Source organism: Bubalus kerabau, chromosome 1 (assembly GCF_029407905.1).
Source record: "Bubalus kerabau isolate K-KA32 ecotype Philippines breed swamp buffalo chromosome 1, PCC_UOA_SB_1v2, whole genome shotgun sequence".
NCBI lineage: Eukaryota > Metazoa > Chordata > Mammalia > Artiodactyla > Bovidae > Bubalus > Bubalus kerabau.
In genome coordinates this window covers 54,627,403-54,649,107 of record NC_073624.1, presented here as the reverse complement: position 1 = coordinate 54,649,107, position 21,705 = coordinate 54,627,403, and the positions used below count along the sequence as shown (strand labels likewise).

The 21,705-nt window shown below is 43.7% G+C and overlaps 2 protein-coding genes across 2 annotated transcripts in view; both read right to left on the bottom strand.

Moving 5' to 3' along the window:
* NT5DC3 (5'-nucleotidase domain containing 3) overlaps positions 1 to 18,690 on the bottom strand; it is a 71,051-nt gene extending 52,361 nt beyond the window's left edge. The window contains exon 1 of the mRNA XM_055575041.1: positions 18,371 to 18,690. Within this exon, the coding sequence (XP_055431016.1) occupies positions 18,371 to 18,572 (202 nt within the window). The 5' untranslated portion in view covers positions 18,573 to 18,690. The remainder of the gene's footprint in view (positions 1 to 18,370) is intronic.
* A 966-nt stretch (positions 18,691 to 19,656) lies between these two features.
* Positions 19,657 to 21,705, bottom strand: part of LOC129648677 (putative tetratricopeptide repeat protein 41) — a 78,595-nt gene continuing 76,546 nt past the window's right edge. The window contains 3 exon segments of the mRNA XM_055575231.1: positions 19,657 to 20,516; positions 20,518 to 21,163; positions 21,255 to 21,384. Coding sequence (XP_055431206.1) covers positions 20,430 to 20,516; positions 20,518 to 21,163; positions 21,255 to 21,384 — 863 coding nt within the window. The 3' untranslated portion in view covers positions 19,657 to 20,429.

Genomic DNA, 21,705 nt, shown 5'->3' with positions numbered 1-21,705 from the left:
TATCTTTCCAAGTTTCCCTTGTAATTAAATCAGTTTGACTCAGGCTTTTTTATTTTTTTAATATTGCCTGTAGCTGAAGGAGTCCTAACTAAAGGTTCATTTCAAGGATATTCAGGTTCTCAAACTTCTTACTGCCTACAAATGTCAACTTTTGACGTGGCATCAAAGGCAGTCCCCACTTAGACTTTTATCTGTCTTCCCAATCTGAAATCCTCCTTCATATGCCCTATTTTCAACAAGATGGGCCATCTACTAATCTGTGTTTTCCAGAACATACTGTAACTGAATACCAGCTTGAATAATATTCTCTCTCTTTGCCTAACTAAACAAACACTGCTATGCTGTATGGGAAGGATGTTAAGTAAGATTCTCTTTCACGCTATGCTGTAAAACTAACACCATGTGAATGAGTTATGGTTTTTTAACCATTAAAAAGGTAGGGAAAACATATGGATTACTATTTATTTCATCTAAGAACAGAACATAACTTCCCAATGTAAAAGCAATAGAATAAATAACAAAAGAAAAATATCAACAGATTTACAGTATAAAAATTGTAAACATCTGTGTATCAAAAACAGGAAAGGGTTACATTAGACAAAAAGACAAACAGCAGACAACTAATATCCTTAGGGTAATAAGAAGTCATACAAATCCAAAAAATAAAAAGATAGAGTCTCTCTCTTACAGGAAGGGGAATTATGGAGATGCAGACATAAAGAACAGACTTATGGACGCGGGCCATGGGGAGGAAGGAGAGAGTAAGACAAATGGAAAGAGTCGCACAGAAGCGTATACAGTAACACACGTTAAATAGACAGTCAGTGGAAATCTGCTGTATGCCTCATGAAACTCAAACCAGGGCTCTGTTACAGTCTACAAGGGTGACAAAGGGTGGGAGGTGGGGAGGAGGTCCAAGAGGGAGGGGACATATGTATACCCATGGCTAATTCATGTTGGTACGTGGCAGAAAACAAACCAAACTGTAAAGCAATTATGCATCAATTAAAAATAAATAATTTTTTTAAGAAGGAAATTAAATGGCTTATAAACATAAATGCTCAACCATTTCAATTATTTTTTAAATAGCAAATTAAAACAATTGGATAGTTATGAGCCGCTCTCTCTGAAAAGGGATTACAAATGGTTTTAGTGTCTTTACTTCAACATTTTTTTCCTATAGTAAGCATGTGTTACTTGGTTAAACAAAACTAGGATGCAACTTTTCTCTGATAAGACTGCTGTTGTTATTTGTATGTGGTTTCTTTTTGTTTTTAATGACAGAACACAGAGTGGGTATTGGTGCTAAGACTAGGTAGCCTCACTCCTTGCTGTTTAAGAATATAAGTTGGTTCGACCTTTCTGGAAAGAAGGTTGGTGATAAGTACCAAGAGCCTTTTAAAAATATTCATACCCTTTGACCTAGTAATTCTCCTTCTAGGAATGCATGCTAAGGACATATTCAGAGATACTGTCAAAGATTTATATGAAAGATTTCACTGCAGTTACATTAAAAAAGCAAAACTTGGAAGAAAACATACTCTACTTGGAGGCCCAAACATACACATCTCAGATACCTGAACTCAGGAACCAAACATGGCAACACGAAAATGTTCAAAGAGAAAAGCTGAAATGCATTTGAAAATCCTTGAAGTTCAATTTTTTGGTAATGCAAAATCCAGAATCCTAGAAACATTAAGATGACATTTTTCTATAACTAATTAGTTTTTCTTTTTGGAATATATCCTAGACATCAAGCTGGTCGCCTAAAAAAAATTTAACAAAAAAGAATATAAAGATGGGGAACACGTGTATACCTGTGGCGGATTCATTTTGATATTTGGCAAATCTAATACAGTTATGTAAAGTTTAAAAATAAAATAAAATTTAAAAAATAAATAAAAAAATAAAAAAAAAAAGATATGAAGTCTCTTAGGAAGAAAAGGAAAAAGCAAAGTGGGAAAAAGAAACAACTTTTTTCTTGGAGAATTTTAGAGCTTCAAAAAACAGAAGGAAAGTCTCCATTTTTCCCCATTTACAGTCAGTCTTCCAAATCCTTAGGTTCCACCTTCACAACTACAACCAAATGCACATAGAATATCCCTAAAAGAAAAAATTCCAGAAAGTCCCAAAAAGCAAAACTTGAATTTGCCACATGTCAGAAACTATATGCATAGCCTTCACACTGTACTCACTATTTACACAGCATTTACATTGTATTTACAACTATTGACATAGGATTTATATTTATTAAGTATTACAAATAATCCCGGAGAAGGCAATGGCACCCCACTCCAGTACTCTTGCCTGGAAAATCCCATGGACGGAGGAGCCTGGTGGGCTGCAGTCCATAGGGTCGTGAAGAGTCGGACATGACTGAACGACTTCACTTTCACTTTTCACTTTCACGCACTGGAGAAGGAAATGGCAACCCACTCCAGTGTTCTTGCCTGGAGAATCCCAGGGACGGGGGAGCCTGGTGGGCTGCCGTCTATGGGGTTGCACAGAGTCGGACACGACTGAAGTGACTTAGCAGCAGCAGCACAAATAATCCAGAGATGATTTAATGCATATGTTACAACGTGCCAGGTACCAAATGGACTTCCCTGGTGGCTCAGTGGTAAAGAATCCTCCTGCCAATGCAGAAGACCCAGGTTCAATTCCTGGGTCAGGAAGATCCCCTGGAAGAGGAAATGACAACCCACTCCAGTATTCTTGCCTAGAGAATCCCATGGACAGAGGAGCCTAGCAGGCCACGTCAATGGGGTCACAAAACAGTCAGACATGACTTAGCAACAACAGGCACCGTGTGAAGCATATACATGGACCCCACTTAACATGAGACACTAGTTATTATGCTCACTCTACAGCAGGAAAATGAAGATGAAACAAGATTACCAGCTTGGGGTCATAATTCACTGCTTGCAACATATCTCGATGCTTCTCCATCGACAAAAGTGAGGGCAAATTTTAAATATTTGTTTTCTCAAATCTTAACTTCAGTTTATATTTCATAATACTCCTATATTTCATGAATATTCATAAATATACAAAATCAATTACAAATTAGTTCGTATTTACTTAACACAGCTTCAAATTCTTTTAACGTTCACAGGTAGATTGAAAATAAGGGTTCAAAATTTCTTTTAAAACTATACATACAGATTGAAAACACATTTTAAAAAGTGAAGGGACTTTTTGTTTCTAACATGAAGCAGTATTTACATCTCCCCCAAATGTTTCCACAAATGAACTCAAGGTTCCATACCCAAATTATAAACACTTAAACTTCTCATCTACAAATGCCAATTAAAAATAACAATAAAAAGGCAACCCCCACAATAGGTGATTTTCTCTTAGCAAACCACCACATTACAACTTCCTTCTGACAAGTAAGACTTGGGAAAGGCCAATCAGTTCTGCCACTGACAATTTCACATTCTCTGAAAAATGTTAATTTGTTCTGGTGTAACTAATATGTTAGGGAACAATATGATCATAACACAAGTTTCACAAGTATCTTTAGAATATGGTTTCCTGTCAACAAATGTTGCTTGATATGTGTTCACTTAATGTACTTTCTGTTGATACTTGGCCACCTGATGCAAAGAACTGATTCATTTGAAAAGACCCTGATGCTAGGAAAGACTGAAGGCAGGAGGAGAAGGGGACAACAGAGGATGAGATGGTTGGATGGCATCACTGACTCAATGGACATGAGTTTGAGTAAACTCCAGCAATTGGTGATGGACAGGGAAGCCTGGCATGCTACAGTCCATACGGTCACAAAGAGTCAGACACGACTGAGCAAGTGAACTGAACTGTTGATAATTACAGTCAGGGAAATAAAATTGCATGGCAAGTATGACCTGCAATCAGACAATTCATAAGAGCACAATACTATTAGTCTTTAGAGATTTTAAAACAACCATTTTTATACAGATGGTCAACAGACATGTAAAAAGATGCTCAACATCGCTAATATTGGAGAAATACAAATCAAAACTCCAATGAGGTACCACCTCACACTGGTCAGAATGACCATCATCAAAAAGTCTACAAGTAACAAATGCTGGAGAGGGTGTGGAGAAAAGGGAGCCCTCCTATCCTGTTGGTGGGAATGGAAGTTGGTGCCATAACTATGGAAAACAGTATGGAGGTTCCTTAGAAAACTAAAAAAAGATTTACCTTATGATCCAGCAAACTCACTCACGGGCATATATCCAGAAAAAAACAAAAACTATGATTCAAAAAGATACACGTACCCCTCTGTTCATAGCAGCACTATTCACAACAGCCAAGACATGGAGGCAACCTAAGTGTCCACAGACAGACGAATGGATGAGTAAGATGCGGCGCCTCTATATAAAGAAATACTACTTGGCCATAAAAAAGAACAAAATAATGCCATTTGCAGCAACTTGGATGCAACGAGAGATTCCTAAGTGAAGTAAGTGAGAAAAACAAATACCATATGATATCACTTACACATAGAATCTAAAATACAACACAAACAAATCTATCCACAGAACAGAAACAGACTCACAGACACAGAACAGACGGTGGTTGCGTAGAGGGGGCAGGGGGGGAGGAAGGGATGGAGTGGGAGGTTGGGGTTAGCAGATGGTTACAGCAACAAGGTCCTGCAGTAAGGACAGGGAACTGTATTAAATATCCTATGATTAACAATAATGGAGAAGAATGTTTAGAAAAAGAATGTATATATGTATAACTGAATCATTTTTTTGCACAGCAGAAATCAACATACATGACCACTGGAAAAACCATAGCCTTGACTAGACGGACCTTTGTTGGCACAGTAATGTCTCTGCTTTTTAATATGCTATCTAGGTTGGTCATAACTTTTCTTCCAAGGAGTAAGCGTCTTTTAATTTCATGGCTGCAGTCACCATCTGCATTGATTTTGGAGCCCCAAAAAATAAAGTCTGACACTGTTTCCACTGTTTCCCCATCTATTTCCCATGAAGTGATGGGACCAGATGCCATGATCTTCATTTTCTGAATGTTGAGTTTTAAGCCAACTTTTTCATTCTCCTCTAACTTCATCAAGAGGCTTTTTAGTTCCTCTTCACTTTCTGCCATAAGGGTGGTATCATCTGCATATCTGAGGTTATTGATATTTCTCCTGGCAATCTTGATTCCAGCTTGTGCTTCTTCCAGCCCAGCATTTCTCATGATGTACTCTGCATATAAGTTAAATAAGCATGGTGACAATATACATCTTTGACGTACTCCTTTTCCTATTTGGAACCAGTCTGTTTTTCCATGTCCAGTTCTAACCGTTGCTTCCTGACCTGCATACAAATTTCTCAAGAGCCGAAGAATTGATGCTTTTGAACTGTGGTGTTGGAGAAGACTCTTGAGAGTCCCTTGGACTGCAAGGAGATCCAACCAGTCCATTGTAAAGGAGATCAGCCCTGGGATTTCTTTGGAAGGAATGATGCTAAAGCTGAAACTCCAGTACTTTGGCCACCTCATGCGAAGAGCTGACTCATTGGAAAAGACTCTGATGCTGGGAGGGATTGGGGGCAGGAGGAGAAGGGGACGACAGAGGATGAGATGGCTGGATGGCATCACTGACTCGATGGACGTGAGTCTGAGTGAACTCTGGGAGTTGGTGATGGACAGGGAGGCCTGGCGTGCTGCAATTCATGGGGTCGCAAAGAGTCGGACACGACTGAGCAACTGAACTGAACTGAATCAACATAACCTTGTAAAACAACTACACTTCAAGTTAACAAATGTCTAATAAAATAAAAAATAAAAACAACTATCTTTTGCCAGAAACTTTCTCCAGTATCTCCACTAACCATTCAGTTGCGCATCACTTTTACTCCTGCAACAGCCCAATAAAAGATGCCAAGACAAAACAAAGTGTCCTGGGCATCCTTTCCACTATCAAGGTGAACATCTATGGGGTTCCCTGCCCAGCAAGCCCTAACCCTTAGCTAAGAAATGTCCCTTCCCCACCTCTAAACACACACATTCTGGGCTCTTCTGGGACTCTGCCCCATCCCACCAGCCACAGTTATTCAGACTAAACCACTTGACTTGTACTGGGCCACGTCTAGGGTCCCATCTCCAGGAGTAGGGGGTACTTGCCGCAAGCCAGGCTAAACCAGAATCCTTCCCTTATTTCTCTGTCTTTACTATACAGCTTTTTTTTTTTTTGGCCCCGCGGCTTATGAGATCTTAGTCCCCTGATCAGGGATTGAACCTGGGCCCTCAATGGTGGAGCAGAGAGTACTAACCACTAGACTGCCAGGGAATTCCCTGTCTTTATTATATACTTTTACTGAGTCACAAATGAAATATAATAAATTGCACACAGAGCATACAGTGTGATGAGGCTTGACACACATAAACCACAATGAAGCCATCATCAAAATAAAGATAATAAGTATATATCCAACATCCCCAAACATTTCCCCCCCACCGTTCTGAATCCCACCTTCTCCCTCTGTCCCCTGCTATTCTTCTTCTGGTCAGATTCGCTTGCATTTTCTAGAACTTCATGTAAATGGGATCACCCAGTATGTAACATGTTTGTAAACTGGTTCTCTCACTTACTAAGCACTCAGGAAATTTTTCAATAAGCACTTACTCCACACCCACTATGTGCCAGACACTGTACAGGGCACTGTGTGGGGAATATTAAAAAAAATAATAATAAAGCACAAGCTCTGTAGTAAGCAACATCCCAGGCAGAGGTGGGAGACCAGGAAATATCATGCTGAGGGGTAGAGAAAAGAGGAAGTTAACATGAGGCTGGGCGGGCCTGCAGAGGGGGGCAATTCAGAAGTCCTTCTACTGCATCTATTCATCTCAAAAGAAGCTTTCATTTTTCCATGACTTTAGGTATTCTGCACTATCTCCAGGGAAAAGTAATTCATGACAAATAGAATTAATCAGCTGAATAATTAATAATACACATGACATTTATACTACTCCCACCAAAATTTACACCTTATTACTTTGTAAGTAATACCTGTAATTCTGATGGCTCCATAAATATCCATCATGCTTCCTAAAGTCCCAAATATAAAATTATATGCAACGGTACTTGAAATAAAATTATATAGAGTAACGATTTAATGACAACATAATCTTCAAAGTCATTTAATTTAAAAAAAAAAACTGTTCAAAAGAAATGTGCATGTGTTTCAAGGGAAAATATTAGAAAAAGAATATTAATTGTATAAAAAGATCAAATCCTAGGCAAGCTATCATGAAATTTTCATCAAAGCACAGAGGAAATAGAAGAAAGTAACTATCAGTGCCTTCCATACGCCATGCATTGCTTCTCTCCAGTCAAACCACACACGGCCTCTTGCGGTCAGGACCAAGGATCAACAAGGGATGTCAAGAAATTCGAGTACGTGTGAACAAGCGTCCCAAATAATCAAGTCAAAGGGGAGGGCTAGGGTGATGCACGATCACCATCTTCCCATTTAGGCAGCGATCATATGGAAGGGGAACTGGAGTTACATACTCTCTGTGACTCAGGCCATCCAAAATAAATACTGGCAGCGTTGGGATCACATGGCAAACTCGAGCAGATGCCAGGTGGCCACCAGCGAGGCCGATGGAAAAGGGATTTCTTCTCGAAGAAGAGGCCTGGGCTCCATGACCTCCAGAAGGCCCTCTGGCTCTCTCCTATCTTAGGAACTCTTTCCTACCTGAAGATGTGAAAATGATGTGACACGTTTCTCCCTTAAGCCCTTTTGCTACTTTTTCCTGTAGCCAAGGATCATTAGTATCACACACCTTAACAAAAGATTTCTTAAGACTGTATCAAGCTATTTTTCTAAGATACAAGAAAGGTATAAAAACAAAACAAACCACACCCACATCCCCCAGTCGCCTTGTGCTGCGTGTGCTCAGTCCCTCAGTCATGTCCAGCTCTTTGCGACCTGCCAGGCTCCTCTGTCCATGGGATTCTGCAGGCGAGAATCCTGGAGTGGGTGGCCATTCCCTTCTCTAGGGGATCTTCCTGACCCAGGGATCAAACCCACGTCAAGACATGATTTACCTTTCTTTGCTCATTCTCTCATTAGAGTACAGTTTCCCAGAGGCTTAAGAGACCTGTGACACTGCAGCAGACTGAATGCAGAACACACAGATATTCCAGTTGTCTTCTGTTAGGCCCCCATGCAGCTTAGGAAATAAACCCTCTAAGCCCTCACTGCATTCTCCTCCTGCCAAAGAGGTAACCACTATCCTGAATTAGGTGCTTACCATCCTTCTTCCATTTCTTTAGACTTTGACCACGTACATGTGTACCCCTACAAGTATCTCTTATGTATTTCCAAACCTTTCATAATTAGTACTCATCTACAACTTGCTTTTTTTTCACTCAGTCTTATTTTGGGGAGACTCATCCATACTGATAAACAAGCACAGCTTTAGTTCAGGAGTCCACATACATTTTCCCTGAAGGCTCAGTTAGTAAACATTGTGGGCTGTGGAGCTTAAAGTCTCTGTTGTACCTGCGCAACTCTGATATCACAGCACAAAAGGAGCCAAAAAATACATACAGGGAAACAAATGGGTGTGGCTGTGTTCTGATAAAACATAATACACAAAAACAGGAGGCGAGACTTGGTCCGTGAACTGTAATTTGCAGTTCTTCCCATAGTTAACATTATTTCCTTTCAATGCCATTTCAGTAGTTGTCTGATAGTCACACTTGCTGGTTTTCTTTGGTTCACACTCGCCCAAGACGTCTTATCCCATTTCATTAAACCTGAACCTCTTCTACATCTTTTTTCAGGATGGCTCTCTTGCAAACAGCATCTAGCTAGATTGTGTTTCTCACATCTGATCTGATGATCTGTTCATCTGAGTTTATCATGATCACTGATATATTTGGAATTACGTCCACTAACATCTTTCATGATATGTGCTGCTTTTTCTCAGTTTCTTTCACCTCTTCTCCTGCTCTCTTTTGGACTGATTTCTGTATTGTCAATATGTGTTTAAATTTACTCACAGGTCAGTCAATTCCTTTGTTCTTCCTTGGACCTGGTGTCAAGGTCTATTCGTCCAAAAGAGTTTATATTTGCTTCCATCAGGAATCCCAGGAGGCTATCACCCTGAGACCACTTTTAGCTAATTTCTCATCTTGAGGTTACACAAGCAGACCATCCAAGCAGAATAAATTCAAACTCAAACCCATGCGAGGACTAGCCTATGAGTACAAGGTCATGGGGAGACTTTCAGGACACCCTCACCACACAGGAGCAAGTGTAGAGCAGAAAACAAGACTGACACATTTCCCAGTTGTCTCTGCATGGAAGGCAACTCCCTGTAGGTCCCAGATTTACTGAACAGTTTCAGACTGTGTGTGTCCTCCCAGCAGGAGAGAATTCACAGGCATCTCAGTGTACACGTGTGTGTATACACACTCCCTCTCAGCAGGCACAGCCAATAAAACCCAACAAGTGCTCCCAAGACCGTAACACCTTCAGGACTGCTCAGCAATCTTCATCTTTAGTCCCTGTGATTTCTCTTCAGTTTCTCAGGGCTCAGCTGTACATGCAAATAATGTTCTTTGTATTTTTCATTTGCATGTCAGTGTCCCGTACCATGGGCTTCTCTGGCGGCTCAGTGGTAAAGAACCCACCTGCCAAAGCAGGAGATACAGGTTCGATCCCTGGGTTGGGAAGATCCCCTGGAGAAGGAAATGGCAACCCACTCCAGTATTCCTGCCTGGGAAATCTCATCGACAGAGGAGCCTGGCAGACTATAGTCCACAGGGTCGCAAAAGAGTCAGACACAACCGAGCAACATCAACAACAGCAACATTCTGTACCAAAAGCGTTCTGAGACCATCAACAACATCCAGTCTACCAAACTGCTGAAAGCCAAAATCCAAACGAACTTTAAAACGCAGAGCATGTCTGTGTTTGCACTTGTCTTCAAGAGCTCAGCTAAGGATTGGTTTCCAAACCCAGCTTGTAAAAATACAGATTCCCTGGCTCCACATTCTGAATCAGAATACCTGGGGCTAGGGCCTTGAAATCTCCATTTTTAACCGAGCTCCCACATGATTCTGGTATGCCCATCAAGTCTGAGAACTACTGAAACAATAAATATGTTTAATTATACTGACCTTCGAAGACTGGCAATAAAGTTATCTTTTTATCTCCATTTTGTATTTTATCTCCTTTCACCTCCTAAAGTATTCTTTAGAACCTCTATTTTGGACCAGTACCTCCAAAAAGGGGGTTCTATGGTAAGATTCACTTGGGAAGTACTAAACCTTCATCCTCCTCCTTGGAGCGTCATGAATTTTAAAGGCTCTGATTCACTAGCTCTGATAAGCCTATCTGTAAAGAAGCTCCTTTAACACACATTTTGCACATTTCTTTAATCACATTTCTCAGGAGACGGTGGAACCCAGTCTGAGAATCACTGGCCTAATGTTTCAATTATCTTACAGGTATCTCTTTAACCCACTGAAGTTCCTCCAGGGAAGGATTTGCATTTTGTGCTTATTCTATACACACTAAGCTCACACCATTGAGCTACACACAGTCCTCACTAAACATCAACCAAGAACTCTGAATAAATCCTTTGATACCCTTTAAGAGCTCAGAAATAGAGGAAAACAACAGAATGGAAAAAACTAGAGATCTCTTCAAGAAATTAGAGATACCAAGGGAACATTTCATGCAAAGATGGGCTCGATAAAAGACAGAAATGGTATGGACCTAACAGAAGCAGAAGATATTAAGAAGAGGTGGCAAGAATACACAGAACTGTACAAAAAAGATCTTCACGGCCCAGATAATCACGATGGTGTGATCACTCACCTAGAGCCAGACATCCTGGAATGTGAAGTCAAGTGGGCCTTAGAAAGCATCACTACAAAGCTAGTGGAGGTGATGGAATTCCAGTTGAGCTATTTCAAATCCTGGAAGATGATGCTGTGAAAGTGCTTCACTCAATATGCCAGCAAATTTGGAAAACTCAGCAGTGGCCACAGAACTGGGAAAGGTCCATTTTCATTCCAATCCCAAAGAAAGGCAATGCCAAAGAATGCTCAAACTACCACACAATTGCACTCATCTCACATGCTAGTAAAGTAATGCTCAAAATTCTCCAAGCCAGGTTTCAGCAATACATGAACCGTGAACTTCCAGATGTTCAAGCTGGCTTTAGAAAAGGCAGAAGAACCGGAGATCAAATTGCCAACATTTGCTGGATCATCGAAAAAGCAAGAGAGTTCCAGAAAAACATCTATTTCTGCTTTATTAACTATGCCAAAGCCTTTGACTGTGTGGATCACAATAAACTGTGGAAAATTCTTCAAGAGATGGGAATACCAGACACCTGACCTGTCTCTTGAGAAACCTATATGCAGGTCAGGAAGCAACAGTTAGAACTGGGCATGGAACAACAGATTGGTTCCAAATAGGAAAAGGAGTACGTCAAGGCTGTATATTGTCACCCTGCTTATTTAACTTCTATGCAGAGTACATCATGAGAAACTCTGGGCTGGAAGAAGCACAAGCTGGAATCAAGATTGCCAGGAGAAATATCAATAACCTCAGATATGCAGATGACACCACCCTTATGGCAGAAAGTGAAGAAGAACTAAAGAGCCTTTTGATGAAAGTGAAAGAGGAGAGTGAAAAAGTTGGCTTAAAGCTCAACATTCAGAAAACTAAGATCATGGCATCTGGTCCCATCACTTCATGGGAAATAGATGGGGAAACAGTGGAAACAGTGGCTGACTTTATTTTGGGGGGCTCCAAAATCACTGCAGATGGTGATTGCAGCCATGAAATTAAAAGACGTTTACTCCTTGGAAGGAAAGTTATGACCAACCTAGACAGCATATTAAAAAGCAGAGACATTACTGTGCCAACAAAGGTCCATCTAGTCAAGGCTATGGTTTTTCCATTAGTCATGTATAGATGTGAGAATTGGACTGTGAAGAAAGCTGAGCACCGAAGAATTGATGCTTTTGAACTGTGGTGTTGGAGAAGACTCTTGAGGGTCCCCTGGACTGCAAGGAGATCCAACCAGTCCATCCTAAAGGAGACCAGTCCTGAGTGTTCACTGGAAGCACTGATGCTGAAGCTGAAACTCCAATACTTTGGCCACCTCATGAGAAGAGTTGACTCATTGGAAAAGACCCTGATGCTGGGAGGGATTGGGGGCAGGAGAAGGGCATGACAGAGGATGAGATAGCTGGATGACATCACCGACTCAATGAACGTGAGTTTGGGTAAACTCCAGGAGTTGGTGATGGACAGGGAGGCCTGGCGTGCTGCAATTCATGGGGTCGCAAAGAGTTGGACAGGACTGAGCTACTGAACTGAACTGAAGAGCTTCTTCTAACACTTTGTACTAATCCCCACACTTCTTTCCACAACTTAATATCCTTAGTAGCCCTGGCCAAGTAGCCAAACATTCTAAAAAAAACCAAGCTCTGAGATGACCTCTGCAGGGGGAAAATCCACCAGGCTACCCAACTGTACAGCTGGAGTAACTTCTCTTGAAGGCACAGGAACGTTCCATCCTGTACCTAACAGGACAGGATAATTATATGATCAGCACACAGGGACACCCAGGCTTAAGTTCAAAGAAGTCACACACAACATATAAATAACAGAAAATAACAGACCACACACAGGTATATTCATATCTTTAAATTACAGTCACAGTGATTTCTCAGACTTTCACCATTTTAGGACAAGGTTTCTCTATCTTGGCACTATTGAAACCTGGAGCTTGATGGTTCCTGGGGGAGGGTGTACTATACTTTGTAGGATGTTTAGCAGCATCTCTGGCCTCCCTACTCCTCCTCCCCGACCCCGGCGTGAGGCCAACATCACCCTCTTTCTCCCAGTTTCGACAATTAGAAATGTCTTCTGATACTGCCGAACATCCACTGGGAGTCAAAATCCCCCCTCCCTTGCTCCAGGTGAGAGCCATAATTCTATAGGAAATTTTTGCTAGAGGTAACCAAAAAGGAAAGGAACTAGTATTTCTTTTCCTAACAAAACAAAGAACCTTTTCCTCAGGCTGAGTTTGACTTCAGATACATAACTATTACATGTCCAGAAATCTCAAGTTTAAAAAAAAAAAAGGAACAAATTCCAAGTGAGGGACATTCTACAAGGTATGTGACCAGTATTCCTCAAAACTGTCAAGGTGATGGTAAACAGGGAAACTGAGCCAGTGTCACAGCCAAGGGGGCCCAAGGAGACATGGTAAGTAGATGCAGTGAGCTATTCTGGATGGGATCCTGGTGGAGAAAAGGAAACTAAGGAATTCTCAACTAAACAGGGACTTTGCTTAACACTGATACATACTGACCATGGATCAGTATTGGTTAACTGTGACAAATGTACTCATTGTATACCCAACTCAGGTGTGAGTTTTTTCCCCAGGCCACCAATGCGTGGACACAACAGGGTGTCCTACAAGACAACTCACTTCTGACACCTCCTGCAGAGAGCGTCAGACCCTATAGGTTAAAGGCTCAGTCTTACAAGACCACCCCAGCCCAACTTCAATCACCAGTGCTGGTGGTCACCTGTGCCTCTGACAGTCGGGCGATAGACTGGAGGGTCCACTGACTACCTCCTCAGGTTCAAGTAATTGACTAGAGTGGCTCACAGACCTCGGGGAAACCTTTTACTTTCTAGATCGCTGGTTTACTGTAAAAGAATACAACCCAGGCAGAGCCCGATGGAAGAGATGCATAGGGCAAAGTTTGTAGACAGCACAAGGAATTTCCATGTCCTCAATGGGTGTACCACTCTCCCCACATGAATCTCCATGGCAGTCCTGTAGGACTGAGCCCTTAACTTGGAGGATCTGACGCTTTCCCCAGCAGGTGTCAGGAGTGATCTGTGTGCAAGGACACTCAGATGTGTCCAAGAATTGGTGGCCTGACGGAAAACGCACATCTGAATTGGGTGCAGGATCTTTTAGATACATTTGTCACCCAGAAGCCCTCAGAACCCATCCTTCTGGGTTTTTATGGAGACATTTTTGGAGTCATCTTTATTATGCAGGCATTTATGGAGTCTTCGTTACATGGGCAATGATTGAATCATTGGCCTCTGGTGATCCATTCAATCTCCAGCCCCTCTCCTTCCCCCAGGAGTGGGGGGACCAGAAGACACAACTGCTAAGTCTCCAATCACAGGGCTGGGTCCCCCTGGCAACCAGGCCCCCCTCCTTGGTTGCTTAGGAGTACTCCAAAAGTCACCTAATTAATATAACAAAGGATACCTTTATCCATCTGGGTACTTAGGAAATTCCAAGGGTTTAGAAGCTCTGTGCCATATTTCTGATTTTAAAAAAATCACAATATCACCATCCCATAGTCATGGGGTTTACAGAAACATGCAATTTTCCTGTAAATCTAAAACTGATCTAAACAACAGTCTTTTTTAATTGGAGGGGAGGGAGGAAGGAGGGTGGGAGAGAAAGAGTAAAACTAAGAGTAAAACTCATCTCCTCCCCGAGCAGGCTTCATTCTGGGAGTCTCTTCAAAGAGAAGACACCTGAAAGGATTTTCCAATTAAGGCAAGAGATCAAACACCAGAAACCAATAATCAGGAAGGGAGAAAATAAAATTTTGTCCTCTAGTAAACTGGGTGGGGTGGGGCAGGGGGTAGGTTTTTGTATGAACATCAGTATCTCCTCTGAGTCTTTACTTCTATAAACACACAGTGTCAAGCATTTCCTGCATATCACCTGGGGCTGGTTATTTATTAATATCTTCCCCAAGCTGGACCGACACTTATCTGTTTACCAACCTCCCCATCCATGCAAATCAAGTCTTCCTCCCTCAGCCCCGGCAGGTGCTCAGCCCCTAAGGGCCCCTTCCACTCAGTCGTCTCCATCTATGAAATCAATAGCTTTTAAGCCCACTGAAAGTGAAAAGTGAAAGTGAAGTCGATCAGACCTGTCTGACTCTTTGCAACCCCATGGATTGTAGCCCACGGAATTTTCCAGGGAACAGTACTGGAGTGGGTTGCCATTTCCTTCTCCAGGGGATCTTCCTGACCCAGGGATCAAACCTGGGTCTCCTGCATTGCAGGCAGAGGCTTTACCTCTGAGCCACCAGGGAAGCCCTAAGCCCACTGCTACCTGCGTAATAAATGTCTGGTGAATACAAATGCTTGGTGAATGAATGCAGGTTGGGCACATGTACAGACTTCAGCTAAAGTGGTGGTGCAGACCCAGACAGGGTGAAGGAAGAAAGTCCTTGTATCCTCTGTGGTGAGACAGGGACCTCGTGGGCACGTGCTAGGAGGTGAAGACAGGACCCTGAATACTGATTCACAGACCTGTAACACTGAAAAAGCTCACATATTATTTACTCCAGCGGCCTCACTCTACAGAAAGACGGCTAAAGGGATTAGGTGACTTGTTCAATGCCACATATGGTGCTCCGCTAAACAAAAGGAGACATAGACCCTAGTGCTAACTAGCCCATCTCCACAGTTTACTAAGCATGACTAAGACTGAGTTATTTTCTAACTAGCCACAAGAGCTACTATCCCCTGAGTGTCTGCCAAGCCTACTCTAAAAATCCTCGCTTTATCCCCACTCCAGTATTCCTGGGCTTCTCAGCTGGTAAAGAATCTGCCTGCTTTGCAGGAGACCTGGGTTCAATCCCTGGGTTGAGATCCCCTAGAGAAGGCAACAGCTACCCTCTCTAGTATTCTGGCTTGGAGAATTCCATGGACTGTATAGTCCATGGGGTCGCAAAGAGTCAGACACGACTGAGCCACTTTCACTGGCAAATGAGAGCTGGAGGATTGAGTAATAAAGATCAGATTCAGGCCAGAGTTGGGCTTTGGTGTGGGATAATCCCAGGCGATCTGGAGTAGATCAACTTGAGGAGATTTTGAGATTTGTTAGCTCTGGTGTTAAGTTCCTTTCCTCTGACCTCAGTTTTCCCAAGCAGATTCTTTACCAGATGAGCCACCAGGGAAGCCCAAGATACTGGTGTGGATAGGCTATCCCTTCTCTAGAGGATCTTCCCAACCCAGGAATCAACCCAGGGTCTCCTGCATTGCAGGTGGATTCTTTACCAGCTGAGCTGCCAGGGAATTTCATTCACCGGGCACTGTTCTAAATACCTTTCATGATGGACCCACTCATTCCTCACCACAACCCTCTGGTGTGGGTACAACCAGCACCCATCCCCATTTTACAGATAAGGAAACTGGAGCTTTGTGATGTCCCCAGAGTCACAATCTACAGCAGCAAACCTTGTCTGTAAAATCGGAATGGCAAAAATTTTGCCTGTAGTGTCATATAACAGAGAAGGCAATGGCACCCCACTCCAGTACTCTTGCCTGGAAAATCCCATGGACAGAGGAGCCTGGTGGGCTGCAGTCCATGGGGTTGCAAAGAGCCGGACATGACTGAGCAACTTCACTTTCACTTTTCCTTTCATGTATTGGAGAAGGAAATGGCAACCCACTCCAGTGTTCTTGCCTGGAGAATCCCAGGGACAGCGGAGCCTGGTGGGCTGCCGTCTATGGGGTCGTACAGAGTCGGACATGACTGAAGAGACTTAGCAGCAGCACTGTCATATAAAACACACAACTGCCATTCAACCAAACAATGGCATTTAGAGAAATGAAAACATGTGTTCACACAAAAACCTGTACACAAAGGTTTACAGGAGCTTTATTTATCTGTGATGATCAAAAACTAGGAGCAACCTTGTAGTGAACTGTTCTGTATCTTGACCCATGCTGAATACACGAACCTGCATGTGATAAAACTGTGTAGAACGAAATACACACTCATAAGTAGAGTAAAACTAGGAGATTCTGAATAAGATCTATGGGTTGTATCAATGTTGATACACTGGTTGTGATACTGTGCTGTTATTTTGCAAAATGTTGCCAGTGGGAGAAACAGGTTAAAGGTTATGCTAGATCTCCCTGTATTAATTCTTACAACTGCACAGGATACAATTATCACAACTGAAAACTTCAATTAAAAAGTCTTGCCTACCCATCAGGCTTGATGATCTTTTATATTCCTTTCACTTAAGATCTGCAATTCTCAATGTCTCAAAAGCCAATCTTCTTGCCCCCCACACCACCTCAAAAATCCATGCAAAATTAAACTCTGAGCAAAGGAAAACTAAGACAACAAATCCTATTTCACAGAATTTTGCACTGCTGGTCACTTTGAGTTCCCTCAGAAAATTATCTTGTGTTCTTTCATGACTTCTGGACAAAAGATGGAAAATGTGATTCTAAAAAATGTTCTCTCCACTAAATATTTTCTCCCTCTCTCTGCCATCTCCACTAGCACACATTCCCCCGCCCCAACACACACACACACAAAATATGAGTACAAAAATTTCTATTCTAAATCCTCCCTGAAAAAGCAGCACGCATGGATTATCATTGGCCCTTTACACCAGTTCCCAAATGATGAGCTGCTACTGCAAGGCAGGCGGGAAACAGGACAATGGGTGTGGGGCTGAGACAGACTCAAGATGAAGACCGCACCTTGGCCAGGTTTCTTAAACTTGAGTCTGGCCTCTCTCATCTATAGGATGAGGATGTGGCACCTCCTTCCTAGGTATGGGGAAGAATTCCGGGACACAATTTATGTGTCTGATATTAGTATTTACTGGGTCCTCTTTCTATTCTCTGTGTTTCCCTTACCAACAATCAAATCAAGCTCATTTTCTGTTCATTTTCTGACCACAAAGAGGTCACGCCCTGGAACACCTCCTCGCTGAAGTTAGTAGATAACTCGGGACACTCCCAACCTGGATCCCTCTTATTACAAGTACGGCAAATCTTACCCTATCCTCTAAAACAAAGAAGGAAGATAAACCAGCCTCCGGACCCTGGGCACCTGCCCAGCAGCCGGAATCCAGGGTAACTCGCCGCCTGCCGGACTCCGGCGGTTACTATTATTGCTGTTTATTAATAACAATACCTAACGATGTGTGGCGGTGACCGTCTTCCAAAAGATGTGCGTGGAACCCCCCAGGCGGGTCCAAAGCGCTTTCGATGTGGATTTCTGGCTAAAAAATCTCAGGAATTTATAAAGAGGCTTTCCCGACAGGAGAAAGGCAAGAGTTGTAAAGTTTCTCTGCAGGCGCGTTTTTCCGCGTTTCCCGGAATCGCACTGCAGAGGCGTTGTCGCCCGCGGTTGAGGTTGGGGACGACCGAGGGTGAGGATGGGGAGGTGGGGTCTGGCGGTCAGCAGCGGACCTCGCGGGTCCGAGGGTGCCGGCTTCCCGGATGACCGCGTGGGACGGTACCTGGCGCCCCAGCCCTGCGGAGAGGGGCCCCACACATCCAGAGGGCTCGGGGGCCGCAACCCCACTCACCTTCCGTGCTCCTCTTCGCCTCCCGGTAGCGCTCCCATAGGTAGCGCTTCATGTCCGGGGCGGTCCCAGGTGCTGTGCACAAGGGCCGTGTGGGGCCCGTGCGCAACCGCCCCCGGGCCGCAGTCCGGCAACCATCCCGCAGGGCCGTCACTGCCCTTGCACCGGCTCCACGAGCCGCCGCTGTTACCGCCGCCGTGGCCATGCCTGCCGCCGCCCGGCCGCGAGTGGCGCCCCAGGGCCGGTGCTCTGCCGGCGCTCTGCCCAGCGGGCGGGCGGTCCCTGCGTCTGAGCACGTGGCGGCGCGGCCCGCCCCTTCGGCCGCCGCGGGGGCGGGGCCTCAGTTGGGGCGGAGTCCTGAAGGGGCGGGCCGGAGTCCTGGAGGGCCGGGCCGGAGTCCTGGAGGGCCGGGCTGGGGCGGGGCCTGGGTGGGGCGTCCTGGGGCAGGACCTATTTCGCCAGGCAGGGCAGCATCTTCCAGACACCCGAGACCACTAACGAAACATGCTACAGTCACTTCTTGATCGTGTGACGCGCAGAGGTGGCTGTGCGGTAGCGTGAACGTCCCATCAGCCGAGGTCACATGAAATGGAGTGACTCTTTGCTGGCCCTGGACCACGAGTCGGGATCCCGGCGCCTCACGCTGACCCCGCAGCACCTTCCTGTGACTGTCCCCCGACCCTGGCTGTACGGACAGCTCGCCTCTGGCCCTGACTCCAGGAGGCTACCTCTCTGCATTTATGACCTCCACGGCCTGGACCTCCCCTGGATCGTGGGGACAGGTCTGGGAGGTCCCGCGTCCCTGGCTTGGATCCTTCCGGTGCCACCGAGGAGCCAGCATCTGGGCCCAGGTCCCACACGTAGGCCGATGCGCCTGACGGGCACCACCACCACCCCCCCTCCGCCCCCACTGCATTGCCTGGCAGGCCAGTCCCCCGCCGCCCCCCCCCCCCACAAGATTTCTGGCTCGCGAGGGAAGCCCTTGGGACACCAGTCCCCCGGCTCCAGCAAACGCTCGCACGGCGCGGTGGACGGGTCTTCTCTCAGACCTACAAGTCTGCACCTGTTGTGTGCGTTACGGTTCCACCAAAGCCAAATAAACAGTAAACCTCACGACACGACGTTTCAGTGTCGACTGAATCAGACTTGGCCCCCGCGGGCAAGTCTGATGCGGCCCACCCAGAACCCAACTGAGAATCTCTGGACTGCGAGGGCTCGCCGAGCTACCCGGGGTTTCAGTGCAGTGCAAAGCAGACCACACTACCACCTGTGACATAGGTGGGGCACGATTTTAGACAAATAACCCAAAGCATTCCTGTATGCTTAAGTTGTGGGCTGAGGGGATCAATTGTTTTCATGGAAAAAGGTGGGCTCTGGGCTAGATCGTGACAGACAGTAATTACTATTCACTGAAGGCTTGCAATGTGCATTTTCTCATGCAGTCCTCTCAGAAATCCTAAAAAGTTGGCACTATAATTTCTCCCGTTTTCTAAGTGATGAAACTGAGGCTAAGTGCAACAGTGCTGTTAAAGTCGCACAGCTAAGCCCATTCTTCCACTTGGATTCCTAATGTAATAGGTAGGATTTCGCTGGGTGATAAGCAAGAAGGAAGTCAATAATTAATCCTCAGCAGTTAACAGGTAATATCTTACAAATCACTGATAAAATGAGAGGCAATTAAAATGTTTAAGATAGATATGGTATCAAATCTGTGGACTCTAGTACTTTAAACTAACTTTATGGTTTTAGTTTATTCCAATTTATGTCTTTCCTTATGTTACTTAAGAGATGCGGTGACAGCAATTATAAACTTTGTGTACATGAAACATTAATTCATAAATTCATAGACAAATGATAGTAAAAGTAACACAATTATAACTTTAGTAACATTATCTCCACATATTTTTAGATATGGAACCCTGTGATATCAACAGTTTTCTACTTACCACAGAAATATGAATGACTTAAAAAGTGTTCTTTTTAGCTACAGTCAGTTACAATATTTCAAGGGGCTAAAAAATAAAAATAAAATCCCCGAACTTGATTATCACCAGAAAATATATCATCGAAGAATTCTAAATAATGACAAGTAGAAAAAAGTTACACAGAAGAGCCCATGAAAATCTTTATTAGTATCATTTGAGGTCTTCCATCAACTTTGTTTCAAACTGAGATCTTCTCTGCAAAAAACACTTGTGAGAAACTGAACTGTAATCTGGGCTATGAAAAAGCCACTTCTCTGAGATGAGCTCAGATACAGATTTCCAGGGATTATTTGCGCTAAGAGACTCTACCAGGGGATGCTGGTAATTTGCATTAATTAGGCCTTTTTCACTCTCACTTTTAGCTGACAAAATCCGTTGCCGTGAAAGCTTTACTACACCATCCATTTTACCCAAAGGTAAAGTTTTAGAGGAATAATCTTTCTTTTTCTTCACTGCTTCTTTTTCCAGGCCAGTCCATATTTCAACATTACTCTGTGTCTTCCATCGAGTCTTTCCCACAGCCGAAATGGAAACAATGGGTCTCAAGAGCTTTTTCCCTTGTCCTGAAGCATGTTTTGATTTATCTGAAATTGTCTCAGCCACCAAGTCCAAGCTTTTAGCCCCCTGTAGCTTATCTGCTTTGGTGCACATTGCTGAGCTCACCGTGTCTGAACTCTGAGCACTGTGATAGTTTAATTTAAGCAAGTGCTCCAAAAATGAGGCGCCATGCCTAGGACCTTCAGAAGACTGCTGGCTCATACCTTGAGGCCAATATCTCCTACCCCGAGTCCGCTCAATTTCCCTTAGAAGGCTGCAAAGGAATGAAAGTTGTCAAGAGGTCATTTACAGGACAAGAATAACCTGAAGTATACTTCTTGTTGAGACACAGAACAGAAACTCACTGTAGGATTCCAGGGATCGATGAATGAGAATATCCGAGGTAGGTGGCCCTTAAATCAAGTGATTTGTACAAATAGCCCACAGCCTCCATCATGACTTGATGACAGGAGTCACTTACCAGTAACTGACCTGCTGGATATTTGAAAATGAGAATATTAGAAATTTTTAAAAGACTCCTGGCTTCAAACGTTTAAAAGAGAATAAAAAGTATTCTTAAAAGTGGCACTGGAACATTACCTATTGTAGTATTTTTGCCAAAAACGTTTAACCTGAGTCTAATATCAGAAAACAATCAGATACAAATTCAAGACATATGGGACAGGGAGGGGAGGGTAAAAACTGACCTAGGCTCTTCAAAGATATCAATGTCAATGAAAGGCAAAACAAGTCCTACTAAAATGTTCTTAACTAAAGAAGGCAACCAAATGCAATGGAAGATCCTCAACAGAACTC